At 46.4% G+C, this 27,510-nt stretch overlaps 2 protein-coding genes across 2 annotated transcripts; both read right to left on the bottom strand.

Moving 5' to 3' along the window:
• Positions 1-7,098: 7,098 nt before the first annotated feature.
• Positions 7,099-19,475, bottom strand: SYNE3 (spectrin repeat containing nuclear envelope family member 3). Its single transcript, XM_089663817.1, has 6 exons — positions 19,436-19,475; positions 17,567-17,730; positions 17,199-17,333; positions 14,270-14,425; positions 9,418-9,456; positions 7,099-7,641 (listed from the first exon to the last, which is right to left on the bottom strand). The coding sequence occupies exons 1-6, from the start codon at positions 19,473-19,475 to the stop codon at positions 7,447-7,449; spliced, it is 729 nt and encodes a 242-aa protein (XP_089519943.1). The 3' UTR covers positions 7,099-7,446.
• A 115-nt stretch (positions 19,476-19,590) lies between these two features.
• LOC149434325 (uncharacterized) lies at positions 19,591-27,441 on the bottom strand. Its single transcript, XM_089663818.1, has 6 exons — positions 27,137-27,441; positions 24,737-24,832; positions 22,605-22,703; positions 20,438-20,518; positions 20,034-20,114; positions 19,591-19,697 (listed from the first exon to the last, which is right to left on the bottom strand). Exons 1-6 carry the CDS (start codon positions 27,439-27,441, stop codon positions 19,613-19,615), a joined length of 747 nt encoding a protein of 248 aa, XP_089519944.1. The 3' UTR covers positions 19,591-19,612.
• Between the last annotated feature and the right edge of the window lie 69 nt (positions 27,442-27,510).

Consider the following 27,510-nt stretch of genomic DNA (forward strand, 5'->3'; position numbering starts at 1 on the left):
CAGGAGGATAACTTGTTTTAGAAAAAGTAAAATCCCGTTGGTGATTCAGCACAGGCACCCATTGGGATGTGTGGTGTGCTCTGCTTGGAGTCATCATATTTGACAAACATCAAGTTACTTTATTTAATTTTTGTTTTTATTTTCACCAAAGAATGAAATTAAGTTACTTGATGTTCATCAGCTACAATGACTCCGCCCCGTCTCTAGACCCACCACACGTCCCAAAGGGCCCCTCTGCCACTCGACTCACTGATGGGTTTTTACTTTGTTCTCAAACAACCTGCTCAGGATCCTGTAGACTATTCCAAGGTACGATCCTTTGGTTAGAGGGCTGGATGGAAGGAAGAGGGGGAGAGGAAGGAAGGAAGGGGGGAGAGGAAGGAAGGAAGGGGGGAGAGGAAGGAAGGAAGGGGGGAGAGGAAGTAAGGAAGGGTGGGGAAAAGTATAGGAAGGAAGGGGGGAGGAAGGAAGACGGAAGGAAGGTAGCAAAGAAATAAGGAAGCAGGAAAGAGAAAAGGAAAAGGGGAAAGAAGGAAGAAAGAAGGAAAGAAGAGGGAAAGGAAGGAAGGCAGAGGAATAGGTAGGAAGGAGGAAAGGTGGACAAGGAAAGGAAGAGGAGGAGAAAGAAATGAAGAGAGGAAAAAAGGAAGAAAGGATGAAAGGAAGGAAGAAGAGAAGGGAATAAGAAGGAAGAGAGTAGAAAAGGAGGGGAAAAAGGAAGGAAGAAGGGAAGTAAGCAAGCAAGGAAGGAAGAAGGAAGAGGGGGAGAGGGAGGAAGACAGAAGAAAGGAAGTTAGTAAAGAAATAAGGAAGCGGGAAAGAGAAAAGGAAGAGGGGAAGGAAGGAAAGAAGGAAGGAAGAAGGAAAGAGGGAAAGGAAGGAAGGAGGAAAAATGGACAAGAAAAAGGAAGAGGGGGAGAAAGAAATGAAGAGAGGAAAAAAGGAAGGAAGTGGGGAAAGGAAGGAAGGGAATAGGAAGGAAGGAAGAGGAAAAGGGGGGGGGGAGAAAGGAAGGAAGAAGGGAAGGAAGGAAGAGACTGGGAGAGAGAAAGACAGAAGGAAGGAAGTTAGGAAAGAAATAAGGAAGCAGGAAAGAGAAATGGAAGAGGGGAAGGAAGGAGGAAAGGTTGACAAAAAAAGGAAGAGGAGGAGAAAGGAAGGAAGGAAGGAAGGAAGGAAGGAAGGAAGGAAGGAAGGAAGGGGGAAAGGACAGAAGAGGGGAAGAGAATAGGAAGGAAGGAAAGGGAACAGAAGGGGAAAAAGAAAGGAAGGAGGGAAGTAGGAAAGGAAGAGGGGGAGAGGGAGGAAGGAAGGAAGAGGGGGAGAGGGAGGAAGGAGGGAAGAGACTGGGAGAGAGAAAGACAGAAGGGAGGAATTTAGCAAAGAAATAAGGAAGTGGGAAAGAGAAAAGGAAGAGGGGTAGGAAGGAAAGAAGGAAGGAAGGAAGAGGAAAGCAGGGGGAAAGGAAGGAAAGCAAAGGAACAGGAAGGAAGGAGGAAAGGTGGACAAGGAAAGGAAGAGGGGGAGCAAGAAATGAAGAGAGGAAAAAAGGAAGGAAGAAAGGTGGAAAGGACGAAAGAGGGGAAGAGAATAGGAAGGAAGGAAGGAAAGAAGACAGAGGGAAAGGAAGAAGTATCAATGGTCTACAAGTGTGGTGAGGCCACTGTACTTGTGCTCCTCTGAGAACTATTAGTCCCTTTGGGGGTATAAATATAGGACTTTTATCTTCAACATTAGCAGTTTAGTTAGGAGTTCTGGAGCTGGAAATGCTGCGAATAGTAACTTACATTTGTTGAGATTGCAGTGACCCTATTGGGTTTTAATGTGTAATAAAAATGCATTTCAACATACAGTGTATATATTTATTTATTGAAAAATAATTTTAAATATATTGCATATGGCCAAAATTGTAGCATTTCAAATATATTTTTCTTCCATATGGGTCAACCCAGGAAAATGCTGCATTATGGCCTCTAGATGGAGCTGACGATTGCAGTGGGTGCCGAGGGATGAGGCGTTGACCGTTCTGTGTAGGTGAGAGACCTCAGAGAGTCTAAAAAATGCCACCCTGCAGGGGCGTGACTACACATCATGGGGCTCAATAGCACCAGGCTGACTGGGCCGCCTGGCAACGTCTCTGACTCTACAGGAGAGGCAGCAGGAGGACTGTCAGCGTAGTCGGTGCATTACTATATTAAGTTGTCAGGGAACAGAATGCATAGAAGTTGTCAGGGAAGATCAACAGTGCAGGAAATTACCTTTTACATGGATTAATTTTCCAGTTAACTGCTTTGTCCTCGGACTTTTTCAACATCTATCTCATGGACCCCAATGGTAATCATCGTGTTCTGCCGGCCCAGAAAGGCTCCCTGCGCCTCCTGCTGGCAGAACACGATAGCGCTGCCGGAGGGATTCCCTCATCCACACTGACTGTATAGATCAGGGGTGCTCAACTTTTTGAAAAGTCAAGTGGTTACCAGTCGTGGGTAACAATGAAATGAAATGGTTCCGGATGTTACTTTTTTTTATATTTTTAACCACTTCCAGTCCGGACACTTCCCCCCCCCCCCCCCCCTCCCCTTCCTGCCCAGGCCAATTTTCAGCTTTCAGAGCTGTCACGCTTTGAATAACAATTTTGCGGTCATGCAACACTGTACCCGTATGAATTCTTCAGCATTTCTTTGAGACAGATAAAGCTTTATTTTGGTGGTATTTATTCACCGCTGGGATTTTTTTTTTTTTTTTGCTATATGAAATGAAAAAGTCCAAAAATGTTGAAAAAAAGTGTTTTTCTTATATAATTTTGCAAATAAATAATCTTTCTCCATAAATCTTGGCCAAAATGTATTCAGCTATCTTTTTAGTGAAAAAAAAAAAAAATAACCCAAATTAGTTTATAACCAAAAATGACCATTTTTCAAATTTTTTTTTTACATTTTTATTTTATTATTTATGGTTTTTTTTTACATACTGTAACCCTAGCAGTACAGTCACCATGGTGACACTGTACTACTTGTGGGGGTGAAGAAGATTTTTTTTTTTTTTTTACACTGATTGCTTTTACACCCATAAAGGCTGTAAAAGCAATCATTTCTCCTTCTCTCTGGCTGCATTCCTGCAGCCATTGAGAAATACTGTCTTAGCTGTGATTGGTCACAGTTTGTCACATGGTACAAGGCTGTTGTGAATAGCCCTGTACCATGTGATCTCTGTGATCATTCACAGATTTCACACGTAGTAAGCAATGATGTCAGAAGTGACATCTTGCTTACTACTCTGCATGTGATCACCGATTGGCCAATCAGTGATCACATGATCGGAACCTCACACAGAGGTCCCGTACAACGATCGGTGTTCCGCTGTGTCAGGAAGACACAGCGGGCACCGGATCGTGGTGTTGCGCGCTCCCAGGGAGCGCGCACAAGCAGGGGGCGGGGAAGCCGACGACACACAAATCTCTCTCTCAACCCCCACCTCACCCCCTCAGTCTCCGCCCGAATCACACACCTACTGAGCGACATATCAGACTGGATGTCGCTCCACTTCCTTAAACTGAACCTCTCCAAAACCGAGTTTCTTGTCTTCCCCCCAGCCTGGACCCCACCCCCCATTGACTTCTCCATCACATCCAACAACGCCACCATCAAACCCGCCAGAGTACTTGGTGTCATTCTGGACTCCAACCTATCCTTCCAGCCCCAAGTCCAATCTTTAACAAACTCGTGCCGCCTCCACCTCCGCAACATGCAGACTCCACCTCCGCAACATGCAGACTCCACCTCCGCAACATCGCCAAAATCCGCACGTTCCTAACCCCAGAAACCACTAAACAGCTCATCCACTCCCTCATCATATCACGACTCGACTACTGCAACTCCCTCCTCACTGGCCTGCCTCGCCGCTGGCTATCCCCGCTTCAGTCCATCCTGAATACGGCTGCCAGACTCATTCACCTTTCCAACCGCTCCGTCTCCGCCACCCCCCTCTGCCAATCCCTCCACTGGCTTCCACTCAGTGTCCTCCACCCCCCTCTGCCAATCCCTCCACTCAGTGTCCTCCACCCCCCTCTGCCAATCCCTCCACTGGCTTCCGATTGCGCAATGGATCAAATTCAAAATCCTAACACTGACATACAAAGCCGTCCACCATACTGCCCCGAACTACATCACCGACCTAATATCCAAGTACCGCCCAACACGCACACTCCGCTCCTCACAAGACCTCCTTCTCTCTAGTTCCCTGGTCTCCTCCTCCTATGCCCACCTCCAGGACTTCTCCAGGGCGTCACCCATCCTCTGGAACTCCCTGCCCCAACCCATCAGATTATCACCTACTCTCCTCTCCTTTAGGCGCACCCTGAAAACCCACCTCTTCAGGGAAGCCTACCCCACCCCCTGCTAACTTGCTGACCTCCTCCACTCTTCCTACCACTCCATCCCCCACAGCTATCTCCTCCTGTGCCACCATCCCCTCCCTCCTAGATTGTAAGCTCCAAGGAGCAGGGCCCTCGATCCCCTCATGTTTTGCATTGTATTGGTATTGTTCTGTCACATGTTCTGTCCCCCTTTGTAATGTACAGCGCTGAGCCAACTATTGGCGCCTTATAAATACTGTATAATAATAATAATAATAATATACATGGGCCGGACAGGAAGTGGTTAATAGTATAATAAACATTTTCCTCCTGCAGCCTTTGAATGGCGGTGGGATAGAGAGGAGGAGAAGTCAGGTTATAGCAGTTTCAGGAGGAGAATGGAAAAGATCGGCTCCTGTATATGCCCACCTCTTCTGTCCAAGTGTAAACCAGAATGTGACAGGGGGGCCACACGGGCCCCCTGGAGCATGGGTTAGCTTCGCCATTGCAACCCCTGACGCTACACCAGTGGTTGGGTGGGGGTGTGGACACCAGTGGTTGGGGGTGGTAAAAACTCTTCTCAGCTATGGGGTTTTACTGCCCCAGACCACAAATGTAACAAGCCCTTGCTATCCTGAGCCCCCTATAGGGCTGCTTTCACACTGATCTACTGCAGTCTACCTGCACCTGTGGCTTAGCTGCTCTTTCCAATAGACTTCTATCATGTCTTGCCGGGGTGGTGCACTTTCTGAAAGTGCAATAGAACTCCTGCACTCGGTTTGAGGTCGGGGCCACATCTGAGGGCCACGGGTTGAGCACCCTGGTGTAGAGTAATTTTTTTTCCTTCCACCCGTGGTTGAAGGAAATACAATTGCATAATGGATGGCCTGCCTTACGCTGAGCTTCAAGAGTCCCTCTCAGACAGAGTCATAAAAGCTCATCGGGGGAAGTACAACGACTTCAAACAAAATATCGAACCTGTTGGCTGAGCTCCATAACACATAGGGCCCCTATTCTGCTCTGTGTAGGCGGAGCTATCAGTTACCATGGAGTACAGGGAAGGGTTCAGCCATTGGATTGCATCTTTGTGGCTCTACGGCAGTGGTCTCCAAACTGTAGCCCTTGGCTTGCTTTCACCTGGCCCTTGAGGCACTATTCCAACAACTGACCCTATCTATGGGGAACTATTCCATCCACTGGCACCATCTATGGGGCACTATTCCTCCCACTGACACCATCTATGGGGCACTATTCCTCCCACTGACACCATCTATGGGGCACTATTCCTCCCACTGACACCATCTATGGGGCACTATTCCTTCCACTGAAACCATCTATGGGGCACTATTCCTCCCACTGACACCATCTATGGGGAACTATTCCTCCCACTGACACCATCTATGGGGCACTATTCCATCCATTGACACCATCTATTGGGCACTATTCCTCCCACTGAAACCATCTATGGGGCACAATTCCTCCCACTGACACCATCTATGGGGCACTATTCCTCCCATTGAAACCATCTATGGGGCACTATTCCTCCTTCCACTGACACCAACATTGGGGCGCTATTCCTTCCACTGACACCATCTATGAGGCACTATTCCTTCCACTGACACCATCTATGAGGCACTATTCCTCCCACTGACACCAACATTGGGGCACTATTCCTTCGACTGACCCCATCTATGGGGCACTATTCCTCCCACTGATACCAATGATGGGGCACTATTTCTCCCACTGACACCAATGATGGGGCACTATTCCTCCTACTGACACCAATGATGGGGCACTATTCCTCAAACTGACACTATCTATGCAGCACTATTCTTCCCACTGAAACCATCTATGGAGCACTATTCCTCCCACTGACACCAATGATGGAGCACTATTCCTCCCACTGACACCAATGATGGGACACTATTTTTCCCACTGATACCAACAATGTGGCACTATTCCTCCCACTGACACCAATGATGGGGCACTATTCCTCCCACTGACACCAATGATGGGGCACTATTCCTCCCACTGATACCAACAATGTGGCACTATTCCTCCCACTGACACCAATGATGGGGCACTATTCCTCCCACTGACAGAAATGATGGGGCACTATTCCTTCCACTGACACCAATGATGAGGCACTATTCCTCCCACTGACACCAATGATGGGGTACTATTCCTCCCACTGACACCAATGATGGGGCACTATTCCTTCCACTGACACCAATGATGGGGCACTATTCCTCCCACTGACACCAATGATGGGGCCCTATTCCTCCCACTGACACAAATGATGGGGCCCTATTCCTCCCACTGACACCAATGATTGGACACTATTTTTCCCACTGACACCAACAATGAGGCACTATTCCTCCCACTGACACCAATGATGGGGCACTATTCCTCCCACTGACACCAATGATGGGGCACTATTCCTCCCACTGACACCAATGATGGGGCACTATTCCTCCCACTGACACCAATGATGGGGCACTATTCCTCCCACTGACACCAATGATGGGGCACTATTCCTCCCACTGACACCAATGATGGGAAACTATTCCTCCCACTGACACCAACATTGGGGCACTATTCCTCCCACTGACACCAACATTGGGGCACTATTCCTCCCACTGAGACTAACTTTGTAAGCAAAGGGCCACTTCATTCTCCTTCAAAGAAAAGGGTCACCGATTATATTTATCGATTTCATTTGGAAACAAGATCTCGCCTCTCGGTAAAGTCAGAATTCTCCTTTTAATACCACACATCTCCAATCGTTTTCCACGTTCGATGTGATTGTCAAAGCCAGAGAATACAAACAAGATACACGGGTATAAAAGGTATATGTGCCTGGTGTAAAAAGTATAAATTTCATGACAACGTATAAAATATAAAACAAGGCGTCGCTCATTTGTATATACATCACAGCTATATACAGGCAGTCACTGCGGAGACCCCCCCTCCCCCGGTGAAGGGGTTCATCAGCGAATATGTACAAGATGGAAGAACAGCTGCCGTAGCGAAAGGATTAAAAAAACAAAAAACAAAAAGGAACAGTATATTCGGGAAGAGCCGGCGGGCCCCTATGTGGGCGGGGGGCCGTCATATTTCAGCATCAGGTTGAAGGAGCGAGCGTAGTTGTTGGCCAGAGCGCAGTTCTGGCTTTCGTGCACTAGAGGGAGCAGGAAGGCCAGCAGGAGGAGGAGCAGAAGGAGGAGCTGTAGCGGTAGGGCGGCACAACAGACGCGGTGCAGGAACGAGCAGAGTCCTCCCGATTTCTGCAAGATACAGCAAAGATTACTAACGGCCTATACCTGATTTGCAGGCTAGCTATGAAAAGAAAATTAATTGTTATATAAAAAGAAAATAAAACGGTCATATAAAAAAAAAAATTAATTGTTATGTAAAAAAAAAAATAAACGGTCATGTAAAAAAAAAAAATAATTGTTATATAAAAAGAAACTACACGGTCATGTAAAAAAATGAACTGTTATGTAAAAAAGAAAATTATTTTCTTTTTATATAACATTTTATTTTCTTTTTATTTTACAGTTTATTTTTTTTTTATATAACAATTAGTTTTCTTTTTATTTAACCGTTTATTTTCTTTTTATATAAAAAAAAATTTTTTGTTATATGACCGTTAATTTTCTTTTTATATAACATTTCATTTTCTTTTTATTTAACAGTTTATTTTTTTTTTATATAACAGTTAAACGGTCATATAAAAAAAAAAATGTTTTTATATAAAAAGAAAATAAACGGTTAAATAAAAAGAAAATGAATTGTTATGTAAAAAGAAAATAAACTGATATATATATACATATATATATATATATATATATATATATATATATATATATATATATATATATATATATATAAAATGAATTGTTATATAAAATGAAAATAAACCATTAAATAAAAAGAAAATGAATTGTTATGTAAAAAGAAAATAAACTGTTATATATATATATATATATAAATTGAATTGTTACATAAAATGAAAATAAACGGTCACATAAAAAAAATTAATTGTTATGTAAAAAGAAAATAAACTTTTATATAAAAAGAAAATGAATTGTTATATAAAAAGAAAATAAACTGTTGTATTAAAAAAAAGGAATTGTTATATAAAAAAGAAACTAAATGGTCATATAAAAAAATATGAATTGTTATGTAAAAAGAAAATAAACCATTAAATAAAAAGAAAATAAACTGTTATATATATATATATATATATATATATATATATATAAATATATATATATATATAAAATGAATTGTTATATAAGATGAAAATAAACGGTCATATAAAAAAAATTAATTGTTATGTAAAAAGAAAATAAACTTTTATATAAAAAGAAAACTAATTGTTATGTAAAAAGAAAATAAACTGTTATATAAAAAGAAAATTAATTGCTATATAAAAAGAAAATTTTACATTTATATAAAAAGAAAACCTCACATGATACCAAAGCACCCAGGGCAGCTTCCCCTCCTGCCCACCCCTTGTCCTGGCCCTGCTCTGACCTCACAGAGAAGGTTTTATAACACTCAAGGCAAAAAGACCAAAGAGCGCCATCCCATGGCTGTGAAGACCACAAGGGCATAGGTCTCATGCCCTGCCCTGCTTAGGCACGCAAGGTGGCCGCTTCTTCTGTCTACCCCTTAGCCTGGCCCTGGACACAGCAGTGACTAGAGGTCGGAGGGAGGAACCAGTGAGATCTGCAGGGGCCGCAGAAATCGACCCTCCTGGAAGTGTTGGTTTCCCAGCAGACTTTAGGGGACTGGTCGTCTTCAGTGGACAGTCCATGGGCGGGATGAAAGGTAAAAATGCACACTCCACCCAAAACACTGATTGAAGGTGTGGGTGGCTTTTTGACCATTGTAGGTGGGGCCTGTTGTGACTGTGGGTATGGTTTCCCGCAACAGTGGGTGGGGCATAATAAGTCACTTGCAGATGTGGGGGGCGGGGCTTACTATACATCAGTTTTTACATTGTTCACAATTACAGATACAACATGCAGCTTGACAAGGACAGAACACTCTACCTTGGTGACATCCCTGGGCTCCTGGGTCAGGTTTAGGCTCTGTGGGGGAAAAAAAGCAACCAATCAGAAATCACCTTTCACTGATCTGACTTAAGGAGTATATTTACTATGTCATGACATTGCTGATCCTTCTGCTGACCTATTATATGTCTTCTGATAGACAAACATTACACATATCCTATCAGAAGATTTATATCGGATTTTGATAATATTTATTACAGAAATGAGGCTCCTGAAAGCAGCATTAGATGTAAAAAGTCGGGGTAACGTGAATTGGGAGTGCTGAGGTCTCAGGTTTCATTCTCACCAGGGGCCCGCTTTGCATCAAGGTTTAAAGTTCAGTTTTTCAGTAACATGAATCATTTCCCCCCCCCCCCCCCCCATATTGGTCCTGGTGTGTGCATATAATCAGAACACGGCATCATTAGCTGCACAAGGGTGTGAAATACGTGAAAGGTGTCTGTTTTGTAGGTACCTGAGATCATTAGTACCTCAGGGGTGGGACTGAGGTGAATAGTGATTGAGGATCATTGGCATCTCAGGGGCATTACTGAGGTGAATGGTGTCTGTAGTGGAAAAATAAGATCATTGGCTCCTCAGGGGCAGACATTATTTGGATGACGTGTGTGCCTATGGTTGGGACTTGATATCATTAGCTCCTCAGAGGCGGGACTGAATCAAATGGTGTTTGTAGTATAGAAATAGGATCATTAGTTGCTCAGGACAGAACTGATGTGAATGGTGTGTATCCATGGTAGAGACTTGAGACCATTAGGTACTTAGGGGCATTACTGAGGTGAACGACATCTATAGTAAAAAAATAAGATCATTGGCTCCTCGGGGGAAGACATTATTTGGATGTCATGTATGTGCCTATGGTTGGGACTTGATATCATTAGCTCCTCAGAGGAGAGACTGAGGTGAATAGTGATTGAGGATCATTAGCTCCTCAGGGGCATTACTGAGGCGAATGGTGTCTATAGTAAAAAATAAGATCATTGGCTCCTCAGGGGGAGAAATGATTTGGATGTCATGTATGTACCTTTGGTTGGGACTTGATATCATTAGCTCCTCAGAGGCGGGACAGAGTCAAATGGTGTTTGTAGTATAGAAATAGGATCATTAGTTGCTCAGGACAGAACTGATGTGAATGGTGTGTATCCATGGTAGAGACTTGAGACCATTAGGTAATTAGGGGCATTACTGAGGCGAACGGCATCTATAGTGAAAAAATAAGATCATTGGCTCCTCAGGGGCAGACATTATTTGGATGTCGTGTATGCCTATAGTTGGGACTTGATATCATTAGCTCCTCAGTGGCGGGACTGAGGTGAATGGTGTTTAAAGATCAATAGCACCTTGGTGGCATGATTGAGGTGAACGGTGTCTGTAGTGGAAAAATAAGATAATTGGCTCCTCAGGGGGAGAAATGATATGGATGGTGTGTATCCATGGTAGAGACTTGAGACCATTAGCTCCTTAGGGGCATGATTGAGGTGAACAGTGCCTGTAGTGAAAAAATAAGATCATTGGTTCCTCAGAAGGGGAAATTATTTGAATGTCATGTGTGTGCCTATGGTTGAGACCTTATATCATTAGCTCCTCACAGGCGGGACTTAGGTGAATAGTGTTTGAAGATCATTAGCTCCTCGGTGGCATGACTGAGATGAATGATATCTGTAGTGGAAAAATAAGATCATTGGCTCCTCAGGGGGAGAAATGGTTTGGATGTCACGTGTGTACCTATGGTTGGGACTTGATATCATTAGCTCCTCAGAGGCGGGACTGAGTCAAATGGTGTTTGTAGTATAGAAATAGGATCATTATCTGCTCAGGACAGAACTGATGTGAATGGTGTGTATCCATGGTAGAGACGTGAGACCATTAGCTCCTTAGGGGCATGATTGAGCTGAACAGTGCCTGTAGTGAAAAAAAAAAGATCATTGGCTCCTCAGAGGGAGAAATTATTTGAATGTCATGTGTGTGCCTATGGTTGAGACTTGATATCATTAGCTCCTCACAGGCAGGACTGAGGTGAATGGTGTCTGAAGATCAATAGCACCTCGGTGGCATGACTGAGATGAATGATATCTGTAGTGGAAAAATAAGATCATTGGCTCCTCAGGGGGAGAAATGATTTGGATGTCATGTGTGTACCTATGGTTGGGACTTGATATCATTAGCTCCTCAGAGGTGGGACTGCTTTGAATGGTGTTTTTATTATAGAAATAGGATCATTAGCTGCTCATGGCAGATCTGATGTGGATGGTGTGTATCTATGGTGGAGTCTTGAGACCATTAGCTACAAAGGGGCATGACTGAGGTGAATGTTGCCTGTAGTGGAAACATAAGATCATTGGTTCCTAAGGGGAGAAATTATTTGAATGTCATGTGTGTGCCTATGGTTGAGACTTGATATGATTAGCTCCTCAGAGGCGGGACTGAGGTGAATGGTGTTTGTAGTATATTAATAGGATTTGTTGCTCAGGGCAGAACTGAGGTGAACGGTGTGTATCAATTGAAGAGGTTTGAGACCATTAGCTCCTCAGGGGCATGAATGAGGTGACTGACATCTGTGGTATGAAAATAAGATCATTGGCTCCTCAGAGGAGCTAGGAAGTGGCTCCTCGGGTGCAAAAATGATTTGAATGTCATGTGTGTGCCTATGGTTGAGACTTGATATGATTAGCTCCTCAGAGGCAGGCCTGAGGTGAATGGCGTGTATCCATGGTAGAGGTGTGGCACCATTAGCTCCTCGGGGGCATCACTGAGCTGAATGGTGTCTGTAGTATAAAAATAAGATCATTGGCTCCTCGGGGGCAGAAAAGTTTGTTGTAGGGACTTGATATCATTAGATTCTCATAGGTGGGACTGAGGTGATGGTGTCTGTGGTGGAAAAAGAAGATCATTAGGTGCTAGGGAATGGAACTTATATATTAGGACCTGGACCTGAACCCAGGACCTCTGCTGTGTCTGGCAGTAACTCTTCTTGATGAGCCACCTGAGATGCTGGACATCTCCCTGGACAATTCCTTGAATTATCCTGCCTTGAATCTTGTTTCTCTTGACCGTTGAACCCTTTACTCCTCCCATGAACTTACAGATTGAAGCCATGTCTCTGCAGTTACTGTTTGCCAGATTATTATGCTCTTTCCAGGTTCAACCTATATGGGGTTAACTGATCTTGCAACCCATAGGGATCCACAGGATCAGCTTCAGCAGTTTGCAGCCTGTAAGGGGTCAGCTGTGCTAAAGTCGGAGATTGGCGATCAGCTTCTTCGGCCTCAAACCAGCACATGCGCAGTTGCTTCAGGGGATACATATCTTCACGGGTCCGGGATACTCATTTTACCGCTACACCGGGGACAGCTGTCACTGTGCCGGGAATCCAGGATCACTCCAATAACTGGCCAGGACCTTCACAGAGCCCAGAAGCTCTGCTGACATCCTGCTCCTGCACCCCCTGTGATGGTGACACCCAGTGCGGCCCCCCCCCCCTAGGGACACCACTGATACTGACTACACTTCCACTTGATCCTTCCCTGCCATATCTGCTACTGGACTCCGGCTTGCTCATCTCCTGGTGGGGCGATTCTGAGGACTGGGACCTGGTACTAACATGCAGCAAAAGCCAAGTCCATCATCAGCAGCTCTGGTAAATACTGGTTAGTACGTAGACATCTTGGGTGAGTCCTTGTCATCCACCAGGGTGACCTTCTTGTAAACATATCCAACTGGCCGGTGGGACCCCCTCTACTGCTATAGCTACTGGACTCCGGCTTGCTCATCTCCTGGTGGGGCGATTCTGAGATCTTGGACCTGGTAATAACATGCAGCAAAAGCCAAGTCCATCATCAACAGCTCTGGTGAATACTGGTTAGTACGTAGACATCTTGGGTGAGTCCTTGTCATGCACCAGGGTGACCTTCTTGTAAACATATCCAACTGACCGGTGGGACCCCCTCTACTGCTATAGCTACTGGACTCTGGCTTGCTCATCTCCTGGTGGGGCGATTCTGAGGACTGAGACCTGGTACTAACATGCAGCAAAAGCCATGTCCACCATCAGCAGCTCTGGTGAATACTGGTTAGTACGTAGACATCTTGGGTGAGTCCTTGTCATTCACCAGGGTGACCTTCTTGCAAACATATCCAACTGACCGGTGGGACCCCCTCTACTGCTATAGCTACTGGACTCTGGCTTACTCGTCTCCTGGTGGGGCGATTCTGAGGACTGGGACCTCCTGGTACTAACATGCAGCAAAAGCCATGTCCACCATCAGAAGCTCTGGTGAATACTGGTTAGTACGTAGACATCTTGGGTGAGTCCTTGTCATCCACCAGGGTGACCTTCTTGTAAACATATCCAACTGGCTGGTGGGACCCCCTCTACTGCTATAGGTACTGGTCTCCGAGCCTGAACCTGACTGTGATATTGTTTGAGGTGAATGGTTTCTATAGTAGGGCAATAAGATCATTGGTTCCTCAGGGGCAGAAATAATATGATTGGCATGTGTGTGTCTGTGGTACAGATTTGAGATCATCAGCTCCTCTGGGATAGGGCTGAGGTGAGCAGCTCCATGTACAGCTCAGAAGAACTTTTTTATTCAGTGAACCATTTAAAAAAGCCCTCCCTATGACCTCAATAGGTTTGAGCAATCAGTGCTATTCAAGTGGCCTACCAGCGCTGGCCTATGCAGAAGAAGACCTCAGAGTCACTGGCATAAAACTTAATTTTCATAATAGGTATTAGTGAAAGCTCTTTCCACACTGTTGGCAACAGAAGATCATTTTGATACATTGTAAAAAGCTGTGCTGGCTCTTTAAAAGATAAAATTTTTGGCCTTCGTACCGCGGGGTTCTCAGAATCACGGAGTTTGGATTTGTAGAGCATCCAGCGATATCGTAGATCTTCAAACCTGAGGTCCTCCGTCACAGACATGGCCGGCCGACAATGAAGGAGACCTTCGAAAAGCTTCTGGCCGTGAGGGACCCGAGACTTCAACATCTGAACAGAGCAAGAAGAAACGTATTAAATATGATACAAACAACTAAAACTGGAATATTTACCATGACCTTCTAACTTCCTCTAGGTGATGGGAAGCTAGAAATCAATAGATCGTTGAGGAACACAGACATTGTTACTCCATGTTTTATACCAGATACTCATTTTGGGCTAAAAATAGAACCCTAGTACTCGTAGAAAGAACTACAGATTATATCAGGGTTTCTCCACCAGGGTTCCATGGAACTCTAAGGTTCCTCCAGAGTTTGCTAGGGCTTCCTCGAGCAATGAACAATTTCTGCCCCTCAGATAAGTTTCCCATTGACACCATTGATCTTTCTAGCTATCTGTAATTCATCCCAATGACCAGAAGTGTAAGGAGCATTCTGCCCACCGACCATCACACCAATGTATCATGAGTTGTAGATGGAGTCATTTTTATCCGGGGTTCCCTGGATCCAAAAGTTATTTCCGGTGCTCCTTTGTGTTGAAAAGACTGTATAGTGAAAAAAACAACTCAGTGTTTATGGAGGCTGAATACGTCCAAACCAGTTCTGGGACAAGGTCATCTAGCACCCAGGGTGAAGATGCCAAACCCTCCCTCCCTCCCCCCCAAAAAAATCTGAGCACTAATCTTCACACTTACCCCTTTTTCTGGTACAAATCCACCCTAACCGCTCAAAGCCTCTCTTTCCCCTAATCCCCCCTTCTAGCACAAACCATCTACACCTCTAAGCATAAATCCTCTTCCACTCCCCCCAAATGTCATTCTCCCAGCACAAATCCCTCCCCCCAAATGTCCCTCTCCCAGCACAAATCCCCCCACAAATGTCCCTCTCCCAGCACAAATGTCCCTCTCCCAGCACAAATCCCCCCCCCAAATGTCCCTCTCCCAGCACAAATACCTCCCCCAAATGTCCCTCTCCCAGCACAAATCCCTCCCCCGCAAATGTCCCTCTCCCAGCACAAATACCTCCCCCCCCCCCCGCCAATCTCCTCTCCTAGCACTGATCCCCCCAATTTCCCCTCCTAGCACAAATCCCCCAAATCATCCCTACTGGCACAAATCCTCCCGCCCACAAATATCACTCTCCCAGTACAAATCCCCCCCCCCCCCCCAATTTCCCCTCCTAGCACAAATTCCCCAAATCATCCCTACTAGCACAAATCCTCCTGCCCCAAATCCCCTTCCTAACAGAAATCACCCCTCCTAGCGCAATCCGACCAAAATCCCCACCACGCCCAGGGCAGCTGCCCCTCCTGCCCACCCCTTGCTTCCAACAGTAGCTCACATGTAGAAGAATTCTCAGAATTGGCAGCTGTGTGTAGCCACTCCTCGGCAAGACGTCATAGCTGGTAAGGCTTGTTCACACCATGGTATGTGGTGGAGATGAATTCTCTGCAATCAACGACCATTTAGACTTCAGGTGCCGCCTCCAAGCCATCATCCTGCGATACTCATAGGCCATAAAGGATCCTTTGACTACGCCCCATTGGAGGGGCGATATGCATCAGGACGTTCTCTGGGAGGAGTTGGGCTGAAGCTGCCTTCAGTCTTCCTTACCCCTGGGCTGTTCCTTCAGAGTGCGGCATCCCATCCTCCCATCTTCTATGGAAGAAGTTTCTGCAGCACTCTTTATAATACAATGCAGCATGCAGCCACGGCACCACCTGCCTGGAGTTTGCATGTTCTCCCTGTGCCTGAGTGGGTTTCCTCCCGGTACTCCGGTTTCCTCTCACACACCAAAGACATGCCAGTAGGTTAACCACTTCATGTCTGGACACTTTCACCCCCTTCCTGTCCAGGATAATTTCAGCTCTCAACGCTATCTCATTTTGAATGACAATTGCGCGGTCATGCAACACTACACCCGTAAGAATTGTTTAGCATTTTTTTAAAGACAGATAAAACTTTATTTTGGTGGTATTTATTCACTGCTGGGATTTTTATTTTTGCCTCCCAGCGTTTGGTGCCCAAGTGGCCAATCCCAGATCTGATGGCTGCCACATGGCAGAGGAGGAGCGTGCATAGCCCCTAGTAATGGCTCAGATCAGGATAGAGGAACACATGACCCCGCCTTCCAACAACACAGCACTTGGTGCCCAAGTGGCCAATCCCCAGATCTGATGGCTGCCACATGGCAGAGGAGGGAGCGTGCATAGCCCCTAGTAATGGCTCAGATCAGGATAGAGGAACACATGACCCCCGCCTTCCAACAACACAGCACTTGGTGCCCAAGTGGCCAATCCCCAGATCTGATGGCTGCCACATGGCAGAGGAGGGAGCGTGCATAGCCCCTAGTAATGGCTCAGATCAGGATAGAGGAACACATGACCCCCGCCTTCCAACAACACAGCACTTGGTGCCCAAGTGGCCAATCCCAGATCTGATGGCTGCCACATGGCAGAGGAGGGAGAAAGCATAGCCCCTAGTAATGGCTCAGATCAGGATAGAGGAACACATGACCCCCGCCTTCCAACAACACAGCGTTTGGTGGCCAATCCCCAGATCTGATGGCTGCCACATGACGGAGGAGGGAGCATGCATAGCCCCTAGTAATGGCTCAGAACAGGATAGAGGAACACATGACCCCCACCTCCCAACAACAAAGCACTTGGTACCCAAGTGGCCAATCCCCAGATCTGATGGCTGTCACATGGCAGAGGAGGGAGCATGCATAGCCCCTTGTAATGGCTCAGATCTAATTTGGAAGCCGAGAAGTCACTACAGATGTGCTCAAGCTGTATCATATTTGTAGATTCCTGACCCTCCCACCTGCAATCTGCTTTGTCTTGTGTTCTCTCCATCACTGCCGGATGATTCCTCCATACAAATCCCATTCAGTTTGGCGTTCTCCACCTTCAGCCAGTGCTCAAAGTCCATGAAGAGTTTCGTGTGATCCTCACCTGTCTGCACCACAAGGGAACAAAATGTTATTTTATGGAGATTTAAAGGGAATCGAAAAACAATTATTTATTATATAAGCGGGTTCTGCTTCCTACATAGTAGTACTACGCAGATATTATTTTTTATCAGTCCGCTCAGACTTCTCACTGGGCTTTGTACAATCTCTATGAGGCTTTCACCAATTATATATATATATGCAATTCCAAGAGTACAACAAAGGGGCATTGCTCTTTTACCTTGTTCCCTCCTATACTTTGTGCTGGAGAAGAATCCACAACATCCACAGATTCCGCTAAAGAGACAACTTTACGATTCCATCTCCATATTCCCCGAGTATCCCGAGAATTCCTCTCATCTTCCTTCAGGCTGTTTCTGCAATTATCCTTCAAGATAAAAGTCTCTGTTAGTTCAAAGATAACAAAGAGAAAGGAAGATCATCACCACTGATCTGCTGCAGAGAGACCTCTGGGTGTCAGCATTCCCTTCTACCACCTTAGGGGAAGGAGAGAGAGAGAAAGAGTAAGAAAGAGAAAGAACGAGAGAGAGGGAACGACAGAGAGAGAGGGAACGACAGAGAGAGAACGAGAGAGAGGGAACGACAGAGAGAGAACGAGAGAGAGGAACGACAGAGAGAGAACGAGAGAGAGGGAACGACAGAGAGAGAACGAGAGAGAGGGAACGACAGAGAGAGAACGAGAGAGAGGGAACGACAGAGAGAGAACGAGAGAGAGGGAACGACAGAGAGAGAACGAGAGAGAGGGAACGACAGAGAGAGAACGAGAGAGAGGGAACGACAGAGAGAACGAGAGAGAGGGACGACAGAGAGAACGAGAGAGAGGGAACGACAGAGAGAGAACGACAGAGAGAACGAGGGAGAGGGAACGACAGAGAGAACGAGAGAGAGGGAACGACAGAGAGAGAACGACAGAGAGAACGAGGGAGGGAGAGAACGAGAGAGAGGGAACGACAGAGAGAACGAGAGAGAGGGAACGACAGAGAGGGAACGAGAGAGAGAGAGAACGAGATAGAGGGAACGACAGAGAGAGAACGAGAGAGAGGGAACGACAGAGAGAGAACGAGAGAGAGGGAACGACAGAGAGAGAACGAGAGAGAGGGAACGACAGAGAGAGAACGAGAGAGAGGGAACGACAGAGAGAGAACGAGAGAGAGGGAACGACAGAGAGAGAACGAGAGAGAGGGAACGACAGAGAGAGAACGAGAGAGAGGGAACGACAGAGAGAGAACGAGAGAGAGGGAACGACAGAGAGAGAACGAGAGAGAGGGAACGACAGAGAGAACGAGAGAGAGGGAACGACAGAGAGAGAGGGAACGACAGAGAGAGAACGACAGAGAGAACGAGGGAGGGAGAGAACGAGAGAGAGGGAACGACAGAGAGAGAGAACGAGAGAGAGGGAACGACAGAGAGAGAACGAGAGAGAGAGAGAACGAGAGAGAGGGAACGACAGAGAGAACGAGGGAGGGAGAGAACGAGAGAGAGGGAACGACAGAGAGAACGAGGGAGGGAGAGAACGAGAGAGAGGGAACGACAGAGAGAACGAGAGAGAAGGACAGAGAAAGAGAAAAAGAGAGAGAGATGGGGGGAGAGGGGGAGAGGCGGAGAGAGAGGCGGGGAGAGAGGGAGGGGAGAGAGAGAAGGACAGAGAAAGAGAGAGAAAAGAAAGAGAGAGAAAAAAAAGAAAGAAAGAAAAAGAAAGAGAGAGAGAGAGAGAGAGAGAGAGAGAGAGATAAAGGTGTGTGTGTGTGTGGGGGGGGGGGGGGATAGGGTAGGAAGAGAGAGAAAGAGAACTGGGGGGGGGGGTAGATTTAAAGAGATAGAGAGGAAGGGAGATAAAGGAAATAGGATGAAAAGTCATGAGGAATAAATATTGGAAGAGGAATAGAGAACACGAGGATGAATATGACACAATTACAATCAGGCAGATATCTATCACTGTTCTCAGAGCAGATCATTGGAGACAAGCAATCATTCAAAATCTCATAGAATGACTCCAGATTACTGGTGTTGGTCACTTATGACACCTGTACTAATGAGAGGACATCAAATATTCTTTGAATTATGAGGAATCGAGTTCATGTATGTCCACCTCTCGGGTGCTCCTGTGGCCGGGTGCGCTCGGCTCTCATTCTCCCAGATACAGCAGTCAATGTAATAATGCTCCTATGTATGGTAAATGGCCATGGCGGGGGATGGTGTGTTCTCCATGTGTATGGGGGGATAAGTACAGTATGTGTATGGGGGGTGATCAAGAATGAAGAGACACTCACCTGGTATTTACTTTTGCTTGGCTCGGACTCGTCTTGAGACTCGATTTAACATTTAGCTCTTCTCCATGTCCATGGCCGGCACTGGAAGAGATGGAAGGGCTGGTCATTAGCTGTAATAGACAAACCTGGATTCCCTCGGAAGCGATGCAACGGGCCCACGGATCAGAGAGCATCAATTATATGGAGGGCTGAGCCAGAGCAGCCATATGCCTTCTTCTTGGAGGAACATACAGAAGAATGGATCAGCAGCTCCTGGCGCCATCCTCCAGATCCCTCCTTCACCTCTAGGTCCCATTTACAGTATATGCTCCTATCTATGGTCTATGGCCATGGCGGGGGATGGTGTGTTCTCCATGTGTATGGGGGGATAAGTGCAGTATGTGTATGGGGGGTGATCAAGAATGAAGAGACACTCACCTGGTATTTACTTTTGCTTTGCTCGGACTCGTCTTGAGACTCGATTTAACATTTAGCTCTTCTCCATGTCCATGGCCGGCGCTGGAAGAGATGGAAGGGCTGGTCATTAGCTGTAATAGACAAACCTGGATTCCCTCTGAAGCGATGCGACTGGCCCACGGATCAGAGAGGCATCATTATATGGAGGGCTGAGCCAGAGCAGCCATATGCCTTCTGCTTGGAGGAACATACAGAAGAATGGATCAGCAGCTCCTGGCGTGGCCTCTAGATCCCTCCTTCACCTCTAGGGCCCATTTATAGCATATGCTCCTATCTATGGCCATGGCAGGGAATGGTGTGCTCTCCATGTGTATGGGGGGATAATTATGTGTATAAGGGGTGATCAGGAGTGAGGAGACACTCACCTGGTATTTACGTTCGCTTTGTTTGGACTCGTCTTGAAACTCGATTTAACGTTTAGCTCTTCTCCATGTCCATCGCCGGCACTAGGAAGAGATTAAAGAGTTATTGACTGGTCAGGATTCAGCTGTAATAGGCAAACCTAAAGTATCATGACCCCCCTTCACTTTTTACAGTTTTATGTTTTTTTTTCTCATAGTGCATACTGTATCAGAGCAAAAGCCATGAGGTCAAAAGGAACTGTCTGCAGAGCTCAGAGACAGGATTATTGCAGGGCACAGATCTGGGGAAGGCTAAAAAAAGATTTCTGCTGCACTGAAGGGTCCCAAGAGCACAGTGGCCTCCATAATTTGCAAATGTATGGAGGGTCGTTGGTTCATATCCAAACGGCACCACCTGCCTGGATCTTGCACATTCTCCCTGTGCCTGTGTGGGTGTCCTCCGGGTACTCTGGTTTCCTTCCACACTCCAAAGACATGCTGGTAGGTTAATTGGCTCCTGTCTAAATTGGCCCCTCGTATGCGTATGTATGAATGTGAGTTAGGGACCTTAGATTGTACGCCCCTTGAGGGTTAGGGACCTTAGATTGTACGCCCCTTGAGGGTTAGGGGCCTTAGATTGTACGCCCCTTGAGGGTTAGGGACCTTAGATTGTACGCCCCTTGAGGGTTAGGGACCTTAGATTGTACGCCCCTTGAGGGTTAGGGACCTTAGATTGTACGCCCCTTGAGGGTTAGGGACCTTAGATTGTACTCCCCTTGAGGGTTAGGGACCTTAGATTGTACGCCCCTTGAGGGTTAGGGACCTTAGATTGTACGCCCCTTGAGGGTTAGGGACCTTAGATTGTACACCCCTTGAGGGTTAGGGACCTTAGATTGTACGCCCCTTGAGGGTTAGGGACCTTAGATTGTACGCCCCTTGAGGGTTAGGGACCTTAGATTGTACACCCCTTGAGGGTTAGGGACTGATGTGAATGTACAATATATATGTAAAGTGACAGCGCTAAATAAAATAAATAAATAAATGGAAGACTTTTGGCACAACCAGGACTCTTTGACCAACCTGAGCAATCGGGTAGAAGGGCCTTAGCAAGAGAAGTGACCAAGAAACCGATGGTGACTAACCTCCAAAGATCCTGTGTAGAGATGGGAAAGTTCGAGAAGGTCAACCATCGCTGCAGCCCTCCACCAATCTAATGGCAGAGTGGATGGGCGAGAGCCTCTCCTGTGAGTTTGCAAAACACATTAAAGCCACTTGGAGTTTGCAAAAAAAAGCATTTAAAGGACTCTCAGACTGTGAGGAACTGGTCTGATGAAGCCAAGATAGAACTGTTTGGCCTCAATTCTAAATGTTATGTCTGGAGGAAACCAGGCACAGCTCATCCCCTGCCTATTACCATCCCAACAGTGAAGCATGTTGGTGTCAGCATCATGCTCTGGAGGAGTTTTTTTAGCAGCAGGGACTAGGAAACTGGTCAGGGCAGATGGAAAGCTGAATGGAGCAAAGCACAGAGATATCCTCAATGAAAACCTGTTCTGCAGCGCTTACGACCCCAGATTGGGCCAAAGGTTCACCTTCCAACAAGAAAACCATCCTAAGCACACAGGCAACACAACACAGGAGCATCCTAGGGACAACTCAACTGTGAATGTACTTGAGTGGCCCAGCCAGAGCCCTGACTTGAACCCTTTTGAACATCTCTGTAGAGACCCGAAAATGGCCATCCACCGATGGTCCCCATCCAACCTGACTGAGCAAAGATGACTGGTAAAAAATTCACCCAATCCAGGTGTGCAAAGCTTGAGGCGTCATGCCCAAAAAGACTCGATCCTGGAATTGCTGCCAAAGGGGCTTCAAACAAAGTAAAGGGTCTGAATACTTAAGTGCATGTGATATTTCAGTTTTGTCTTTTTAATAAATTCACAGACATTTCTAAAATTCAGTTTTCACTTTGTCATTATGGGGTGCTGAGTGTAGATTCATGGGAAAAAAAATGAATTTACAACAACTGTAGTATCAGACTGCAACATAACATTCAAAAAAGTGAAGGGGGTCTGAATACTTTATGAATGCACTGTAATATATATATATATATATATATATATATATATTTTTTTTTTTTTTTTTTTCTTTTTGCCCAGAATTTGTTTGAAAAAAAATAAAGCTAGCTAACCTGGCCTTCCCATTGGTTACGCTCATCTGAGTCGAGTTTTTCACAGACTTGCCTGAATTATCAGGAGTTCTGGATGCACCACCAGCAGGACGCGGAATTCTAGACAAACACAGAAGACTCAACCAATGACTCACCTGATATGTGATATTTTATCTTATCATATCCTCAACTTATCCAAGTTGTAAAATTAACTCCTTCCTGCCCATCCCGGAGTCCCTTTAAAAATCTCTGACCGCCTGAGAGAAGAAAGGGGGGGAGCCTGGAGGATCATCAATCCTGATCAATGTTATTGGCTGTCATAGTGGTCACATGATGGGGAACCAATCCCGCTGGATACCAATCATTAGTGGGGACTGAGAGTTGTCTTCAACAGCTCAGTCTCTGCGCTGGAAGCGTGCAGTGAACGCACTCAGGAGCACAGAAACGTTGACCGCCCAGTGACACATACACTATATTGCCCGTAGTATTGGGCTGCCTGCCTTCCCACACACATGACCTTTAATGGCCCCCCAGTCTTAGTCCGTAGGGTTCAATATTGAGTTGGCCCCGCCCTTTCCACGCACATGACCTTTAATGGCCTCCCAGTCTTAGTCCGTAGGGTTCAATATTGAGTTGGCCCCGCCCTTTCCACGCACATGACCTTTAATGGCCTCCCAGTCTTAGTCCGTAGGGTTCAATATTGAGTTGGCCCCGCCCTTTCCACACACATGACCTTTAATGGCCTCCCAGTCTTAGTCCGTAGGGTTCAATATTGAGTTGGCCCCACCCTTTCCCCGCACATGACCTTGAATGGCCCTCCCAGTCCATAGGGTTCAATATTGAGTTGGCCCCGCCCTTTGCAGCTATAACAGCTTCACCTCTTCTGGGAGGGCCGTCCACAAGGTTTAGGAGGGTGTCTATGGGAAGGTTGGACCATTCTTCCAGAAGCACATTTGTCAGGTCAGGCACTGATGTCGGGGGAGGAGGCCTGGCTCGCAGTCTCCGCTCTAATTCATCCCAAAGGTGTTCTATGGGGTTGAGGTCAGGACTCTGTGCAGGACAGTCAAGTTCCTCCACCCCAAACTGGCTCCTCCATGTCTTTATGGACCTTGCTTTGTGCACTGGTGCGCAGTCATGTTGGAACAGGAAGGGGCCATCCCCAAACTCTTCCCACAAAGTTGGGAGCATGAATTTGTCCAAAATGTCGCCTTAAGAGTTCCCTTCACTGGAACTAGGGGGCCAAGCCCAACCCCTGAAAAACAACCCCACACCATAATCCCCCCCTCCACCAAACTTTACACTTGGCACAATGCAGTCAGGTAAGTACCGTTCTGGCAACCGCCAAACCCAGACACATCCATTGGGTTGCCAGACAGAGAAGCGTGATTGGTCACTCCAGAGAACACATCTCCACTGCTCTAGAGTCCAGTGGCGGCGTGCTTTACACCACGGCATCCGACGCTTTGCATTGCACTTGGTGATGGAAGGCTTGGATGCAGCTGCTCGGCCATGGAAACCCATTCCATGAAGCTCTCTACGCACTGTTGTTGGGCTCATCTGAAGGCCACACCAAGTTTGGAGGTCTTTAGCTATTGACTCTGCAGACAGTTGGTGACTTCTGCGCACTGTGCGCTTCAGCATGCGCTGACTCCGCCCTGTCATTTTACATGCCCTCAACATGGACTTCCCGGCAAAGCACCTCGTTCCCATATTGATAAGGACAAGGGCGTCTTTCCCACAACCCTGGCCATGTGGTTATGGGGGTCTACAGGCCGGGCCCTCCCCCCTGTGAGTACACAGAACCCCTACTCATTCACAAAAAAATGTTGTGTTAATAAAGACAGAGGTAGTTTTTTTTTTAAATTCCCTAATTTAAAAAAAAAATGTCCCATGACGTACATCCACCATCAATCACGTCGCCAAGTGATGTAGATTGACTATAAACAAGGACCCCCATGGCGGGATCACCAGGGACCATTTTAATGAAAGCTGCAGGTTTAAAAAGATCGAAAATGACTTTTAAAATCACGGGATCATTCATGGATTGGGTTTACATCTTGAAGGACGTCTAGGTGGGCAAAAGGAAAACTAATTTTATGTCTGGAGCTCCACTTCAAAATAATAAAGGTTGGATGAAGCTGCCTATAGCTGACCTGGACTTCCCATTGGTGATATTCGTGTCTGGAGAACGGTTTTGTGTCTTAGTTGACTTATCGGAAGATCTGGATCCATGAGAAGGGCCCACAATTCTAGAAACAAGAAAAAAAAATCAGTTCATTATCCTCCTGTTATAGCTATCATTAAATCTCAATTCTGAGAAGAGACCTGTCATGGCGGCACTTACCTGCCTGGGAATTAGCCCCGCCTTTGTCACTGCATGAGGACCACGGCTCTGACAGATGTCATGACAGCTCTACTGGCCGGTATACAGGGCCGGATCTAGCCTATCTGGTCTGGGGGTACAGTAATAACCTGGGAACACTAGTATGTATTAGGCTGACACAGAACCTGTCCCCCTTTTATCAGATGTCCCTATCAGAGTCCCCCTTTAAATACGGAGTCCTCATCACAGTCCCTATCAGCTTGCCCCCTTACATCAGGTGTCCCCATCAGAGTTCCCCCTTACATCAACTGTCCCCAACAGAGTGCCCACTTAGATCAGGGTCCCTATCAGAGTACCCCTTTACATCAAGTGTCCAGTCAGAGTACCCCCTTACATCAGGTGTCCCCATCAGAGTACCCCCTTACATCAGAATGCCCCCTTACATCAGGTGTCCCATTAGAGTGCCTCCATCAGTCTTCTCCCTTACATCAATTGTCCCCAACAGAGTGCCCACTTAGATCAGGGTCCCTATCAGAGTACCCCTTTACATCAAGTGTCCAGTCAGAGTACCCCCTTACATCAGGTGTCCCCATCAGAGTACCCCCTTACATCAGAATGCCCCCTTACATCAGGTGTCCCATTAGAGTGCCTCCATCAGTGTTCTCCCTTACATCAATTGTCCCCAACAGAGTGCCCACTTAGATCAGGGTCCCTATCAGAGTGCCCTCTTACATCGGGTGTCCCATCAGAGTGCTCCCTTACATCAGGTGCCCCCATCAGAGTACCCCCTTACATCAGAGTGCTCCCTTACGTCAGGTGTCCCATCAGAGTGCCTCCATCAGAGTTCCCCCTTACATCAATTGTCCCCATCAGAGTTCCCCCTTACATCAATTGTCCCCATCAGAGTACCCCCTTACATCAAAATACCCCCTTAGAATGTCCCATCAGTGTCCCATTAGAATGCCCCCTTACATCAGAGTGCTCATTTACATCAGTGTCCCCATCACAGTGCCCCCATACATCAGGTGTCCCATCAGAGTGCCCCCTTACAGCAATTTTCCCCAACAGAGTGCCCCCTTACATATGATTATCCCCATCAGAGTGCCCCCTTACATCAGGTGTCCCCATCAGAGTGCCCCCTTGCATCAGAGTCCTCCCATACATCAGGTGTCCCACCAGAGTGCCCCCTTACAGCAATTTTCCCCAACAGAGTGCCCCCTTACATATGATCATCCCCATTAGAATGCTCCCTTTCATCACGTGTCCCATCAGAGTGCCCCCTTACATGGATTGTCCCCATCAGTATGCCCCCTTACATCAACTATCTGCATCAGACTGGTTCATGGATCAGTGGATGCACTCTCGGAGACCTGGGGGAGGGGGGCACAGCTAAAACCTGGGTGGGCAAAGGCCACCCCAGCACCCCCCTAGATCCGGCTCTGCCAGTATACATTATTATAAACTAAAGTCTACCCAGCCCTGGATCTAGCTGCTGGAATATTCTAACCCCTCCACACCCTTTAAATAGGATTTAATGCCCGAAAGGTACTGCATCTTTGGTATCATGCGAATGCTGTGATTGGCTCTCATAGCAGTCATGTGATCCTGAGCCCATCCCGCTGGCTCCAAATCAGAGGCACAGTGAGCATGCTCTCAGCACACAACTTCAGGTTGCCATGGATGCATGTGTGTGGCAGATTGGTGTCAAAGTCCACTATTCCTCCTACCACATATATGTATTATGTGGTTGGCTAGAAACTAAAGAATCTTGAATATTTTGGTAAATATTTATTTTGGTCTCAATACAGATAGCCGGCAACTCGGAAAGCTTCTTAATGGAAATCTTTAGAGCCGGCACGTTTCGGCTTCACAACGCCTTCTTCATAGCATGTTATGAGGAAGGCTTTGTGAAGCCGAAACGCGTCAGTTTGTGTATCCTGAAGGAGACGGGAATGAAACCTTTAAATACATCAAAGGGGTGACTAAGGTTCAGGGGGGCGGGATTTTCAACACGAAACCAAAATCAAGAACACGAGGACAGGACCTCCAAGTAACGAGGAACGTTCATAACTAATTTCAGATCTATTTACAGAAAGAAAATCCCTTTTTCCTTTAATAATGAAAAAAAAAAATACACCTAAAATATCCCATTAAAATTTTGTAAACTTAAAAAAATTAAATAAAACTCATCCAACCATTTTTGTTAACCCCTTAAAACAAAACAACTTACCTGCTTGAGCCTTTGTGGAGTACGGAGTCCACTTCTGAGTTACTAAGGCCGGAGCTGGTGTTACCCGCAATGTTAAATCTGAAGGATTCATTGTTTTTGCTGTTAAAAAGAGAAAGACATAATATTAAGAAATAAAAGGCAACCTTGATACCTTTTTCTAAAGTGGATGGGATATGTGGACGGGACATGCGGACGGGACATGTGGGTGGGACATGTGGACGGGACATGCGGACGGGACATGTTGATGGGACATGTTGATGGGACTTGTGGATAGGACATGTGGGTAGGACATGTGGATGGGACATGTTGATGGGATTTGTGGATAGGACATGTGGGTGGGACATGTGGGTGGGACATGTGGACGGGACATGTGG

Source organism: Staurois parvus, unplaced genomic scaffold (assembly GCF_062004578.1).
Source record: "Staurois parvus isolate SC_StPar_1 unplaced genomic scaffold, SC_StPar_1.0 ptg001776l, whole genome shotgun sequence".
Taxonomy (NCBI): domain Eukaryota; kingdom Metazoa; phylum Chordata; class Amphibia; order Anura; family Ranidae; genus Staurois; species Staurois parvus.

Coding starts and splice junctions, on each gene's coding strand:
- SYNE3 (XM_089663817.1), bottom strand. CDS start 19,475: ATGAGAGCCGAGCGCACCCGGCCACAGGAGCACCCGAGAG. Junction 17,334..17,566: donor AAAGTATAGGAGGGAACAAG/GTAAAAGAGCAA, acceptor CTTGTGGTGCAG/ACAGGTGAGGATCACACGAA. Junction 7,642..9,417: donor AGCCCAGGGATGTCACCAAG/GTAGAGTGTTCT, acceptor TGTATCTTGCAG/AAATCGGGAGGACTCTGCTC.
- LOC149434325 (XM_089663818.1), bottom strand. CDS start 27,441: ATGTCCCATCCACATGTCCTACCCACATGTCCTATCCACAAGTCCCAT. Junction 20,115..20,437: donor AAAGCGAACGTAAATACCAG/GTGAGTGTCTCC, acceptor CATCTCTTCCAG/CGCCGGCCATGGACATGGAG. Junction 19,698..20,033: donor AAAGCAAAAGTAAATACCAG/GTGAGTGTCTCT, acceptor CATCTCTTCCAG/TGCCGGCCATGGACATGGAG.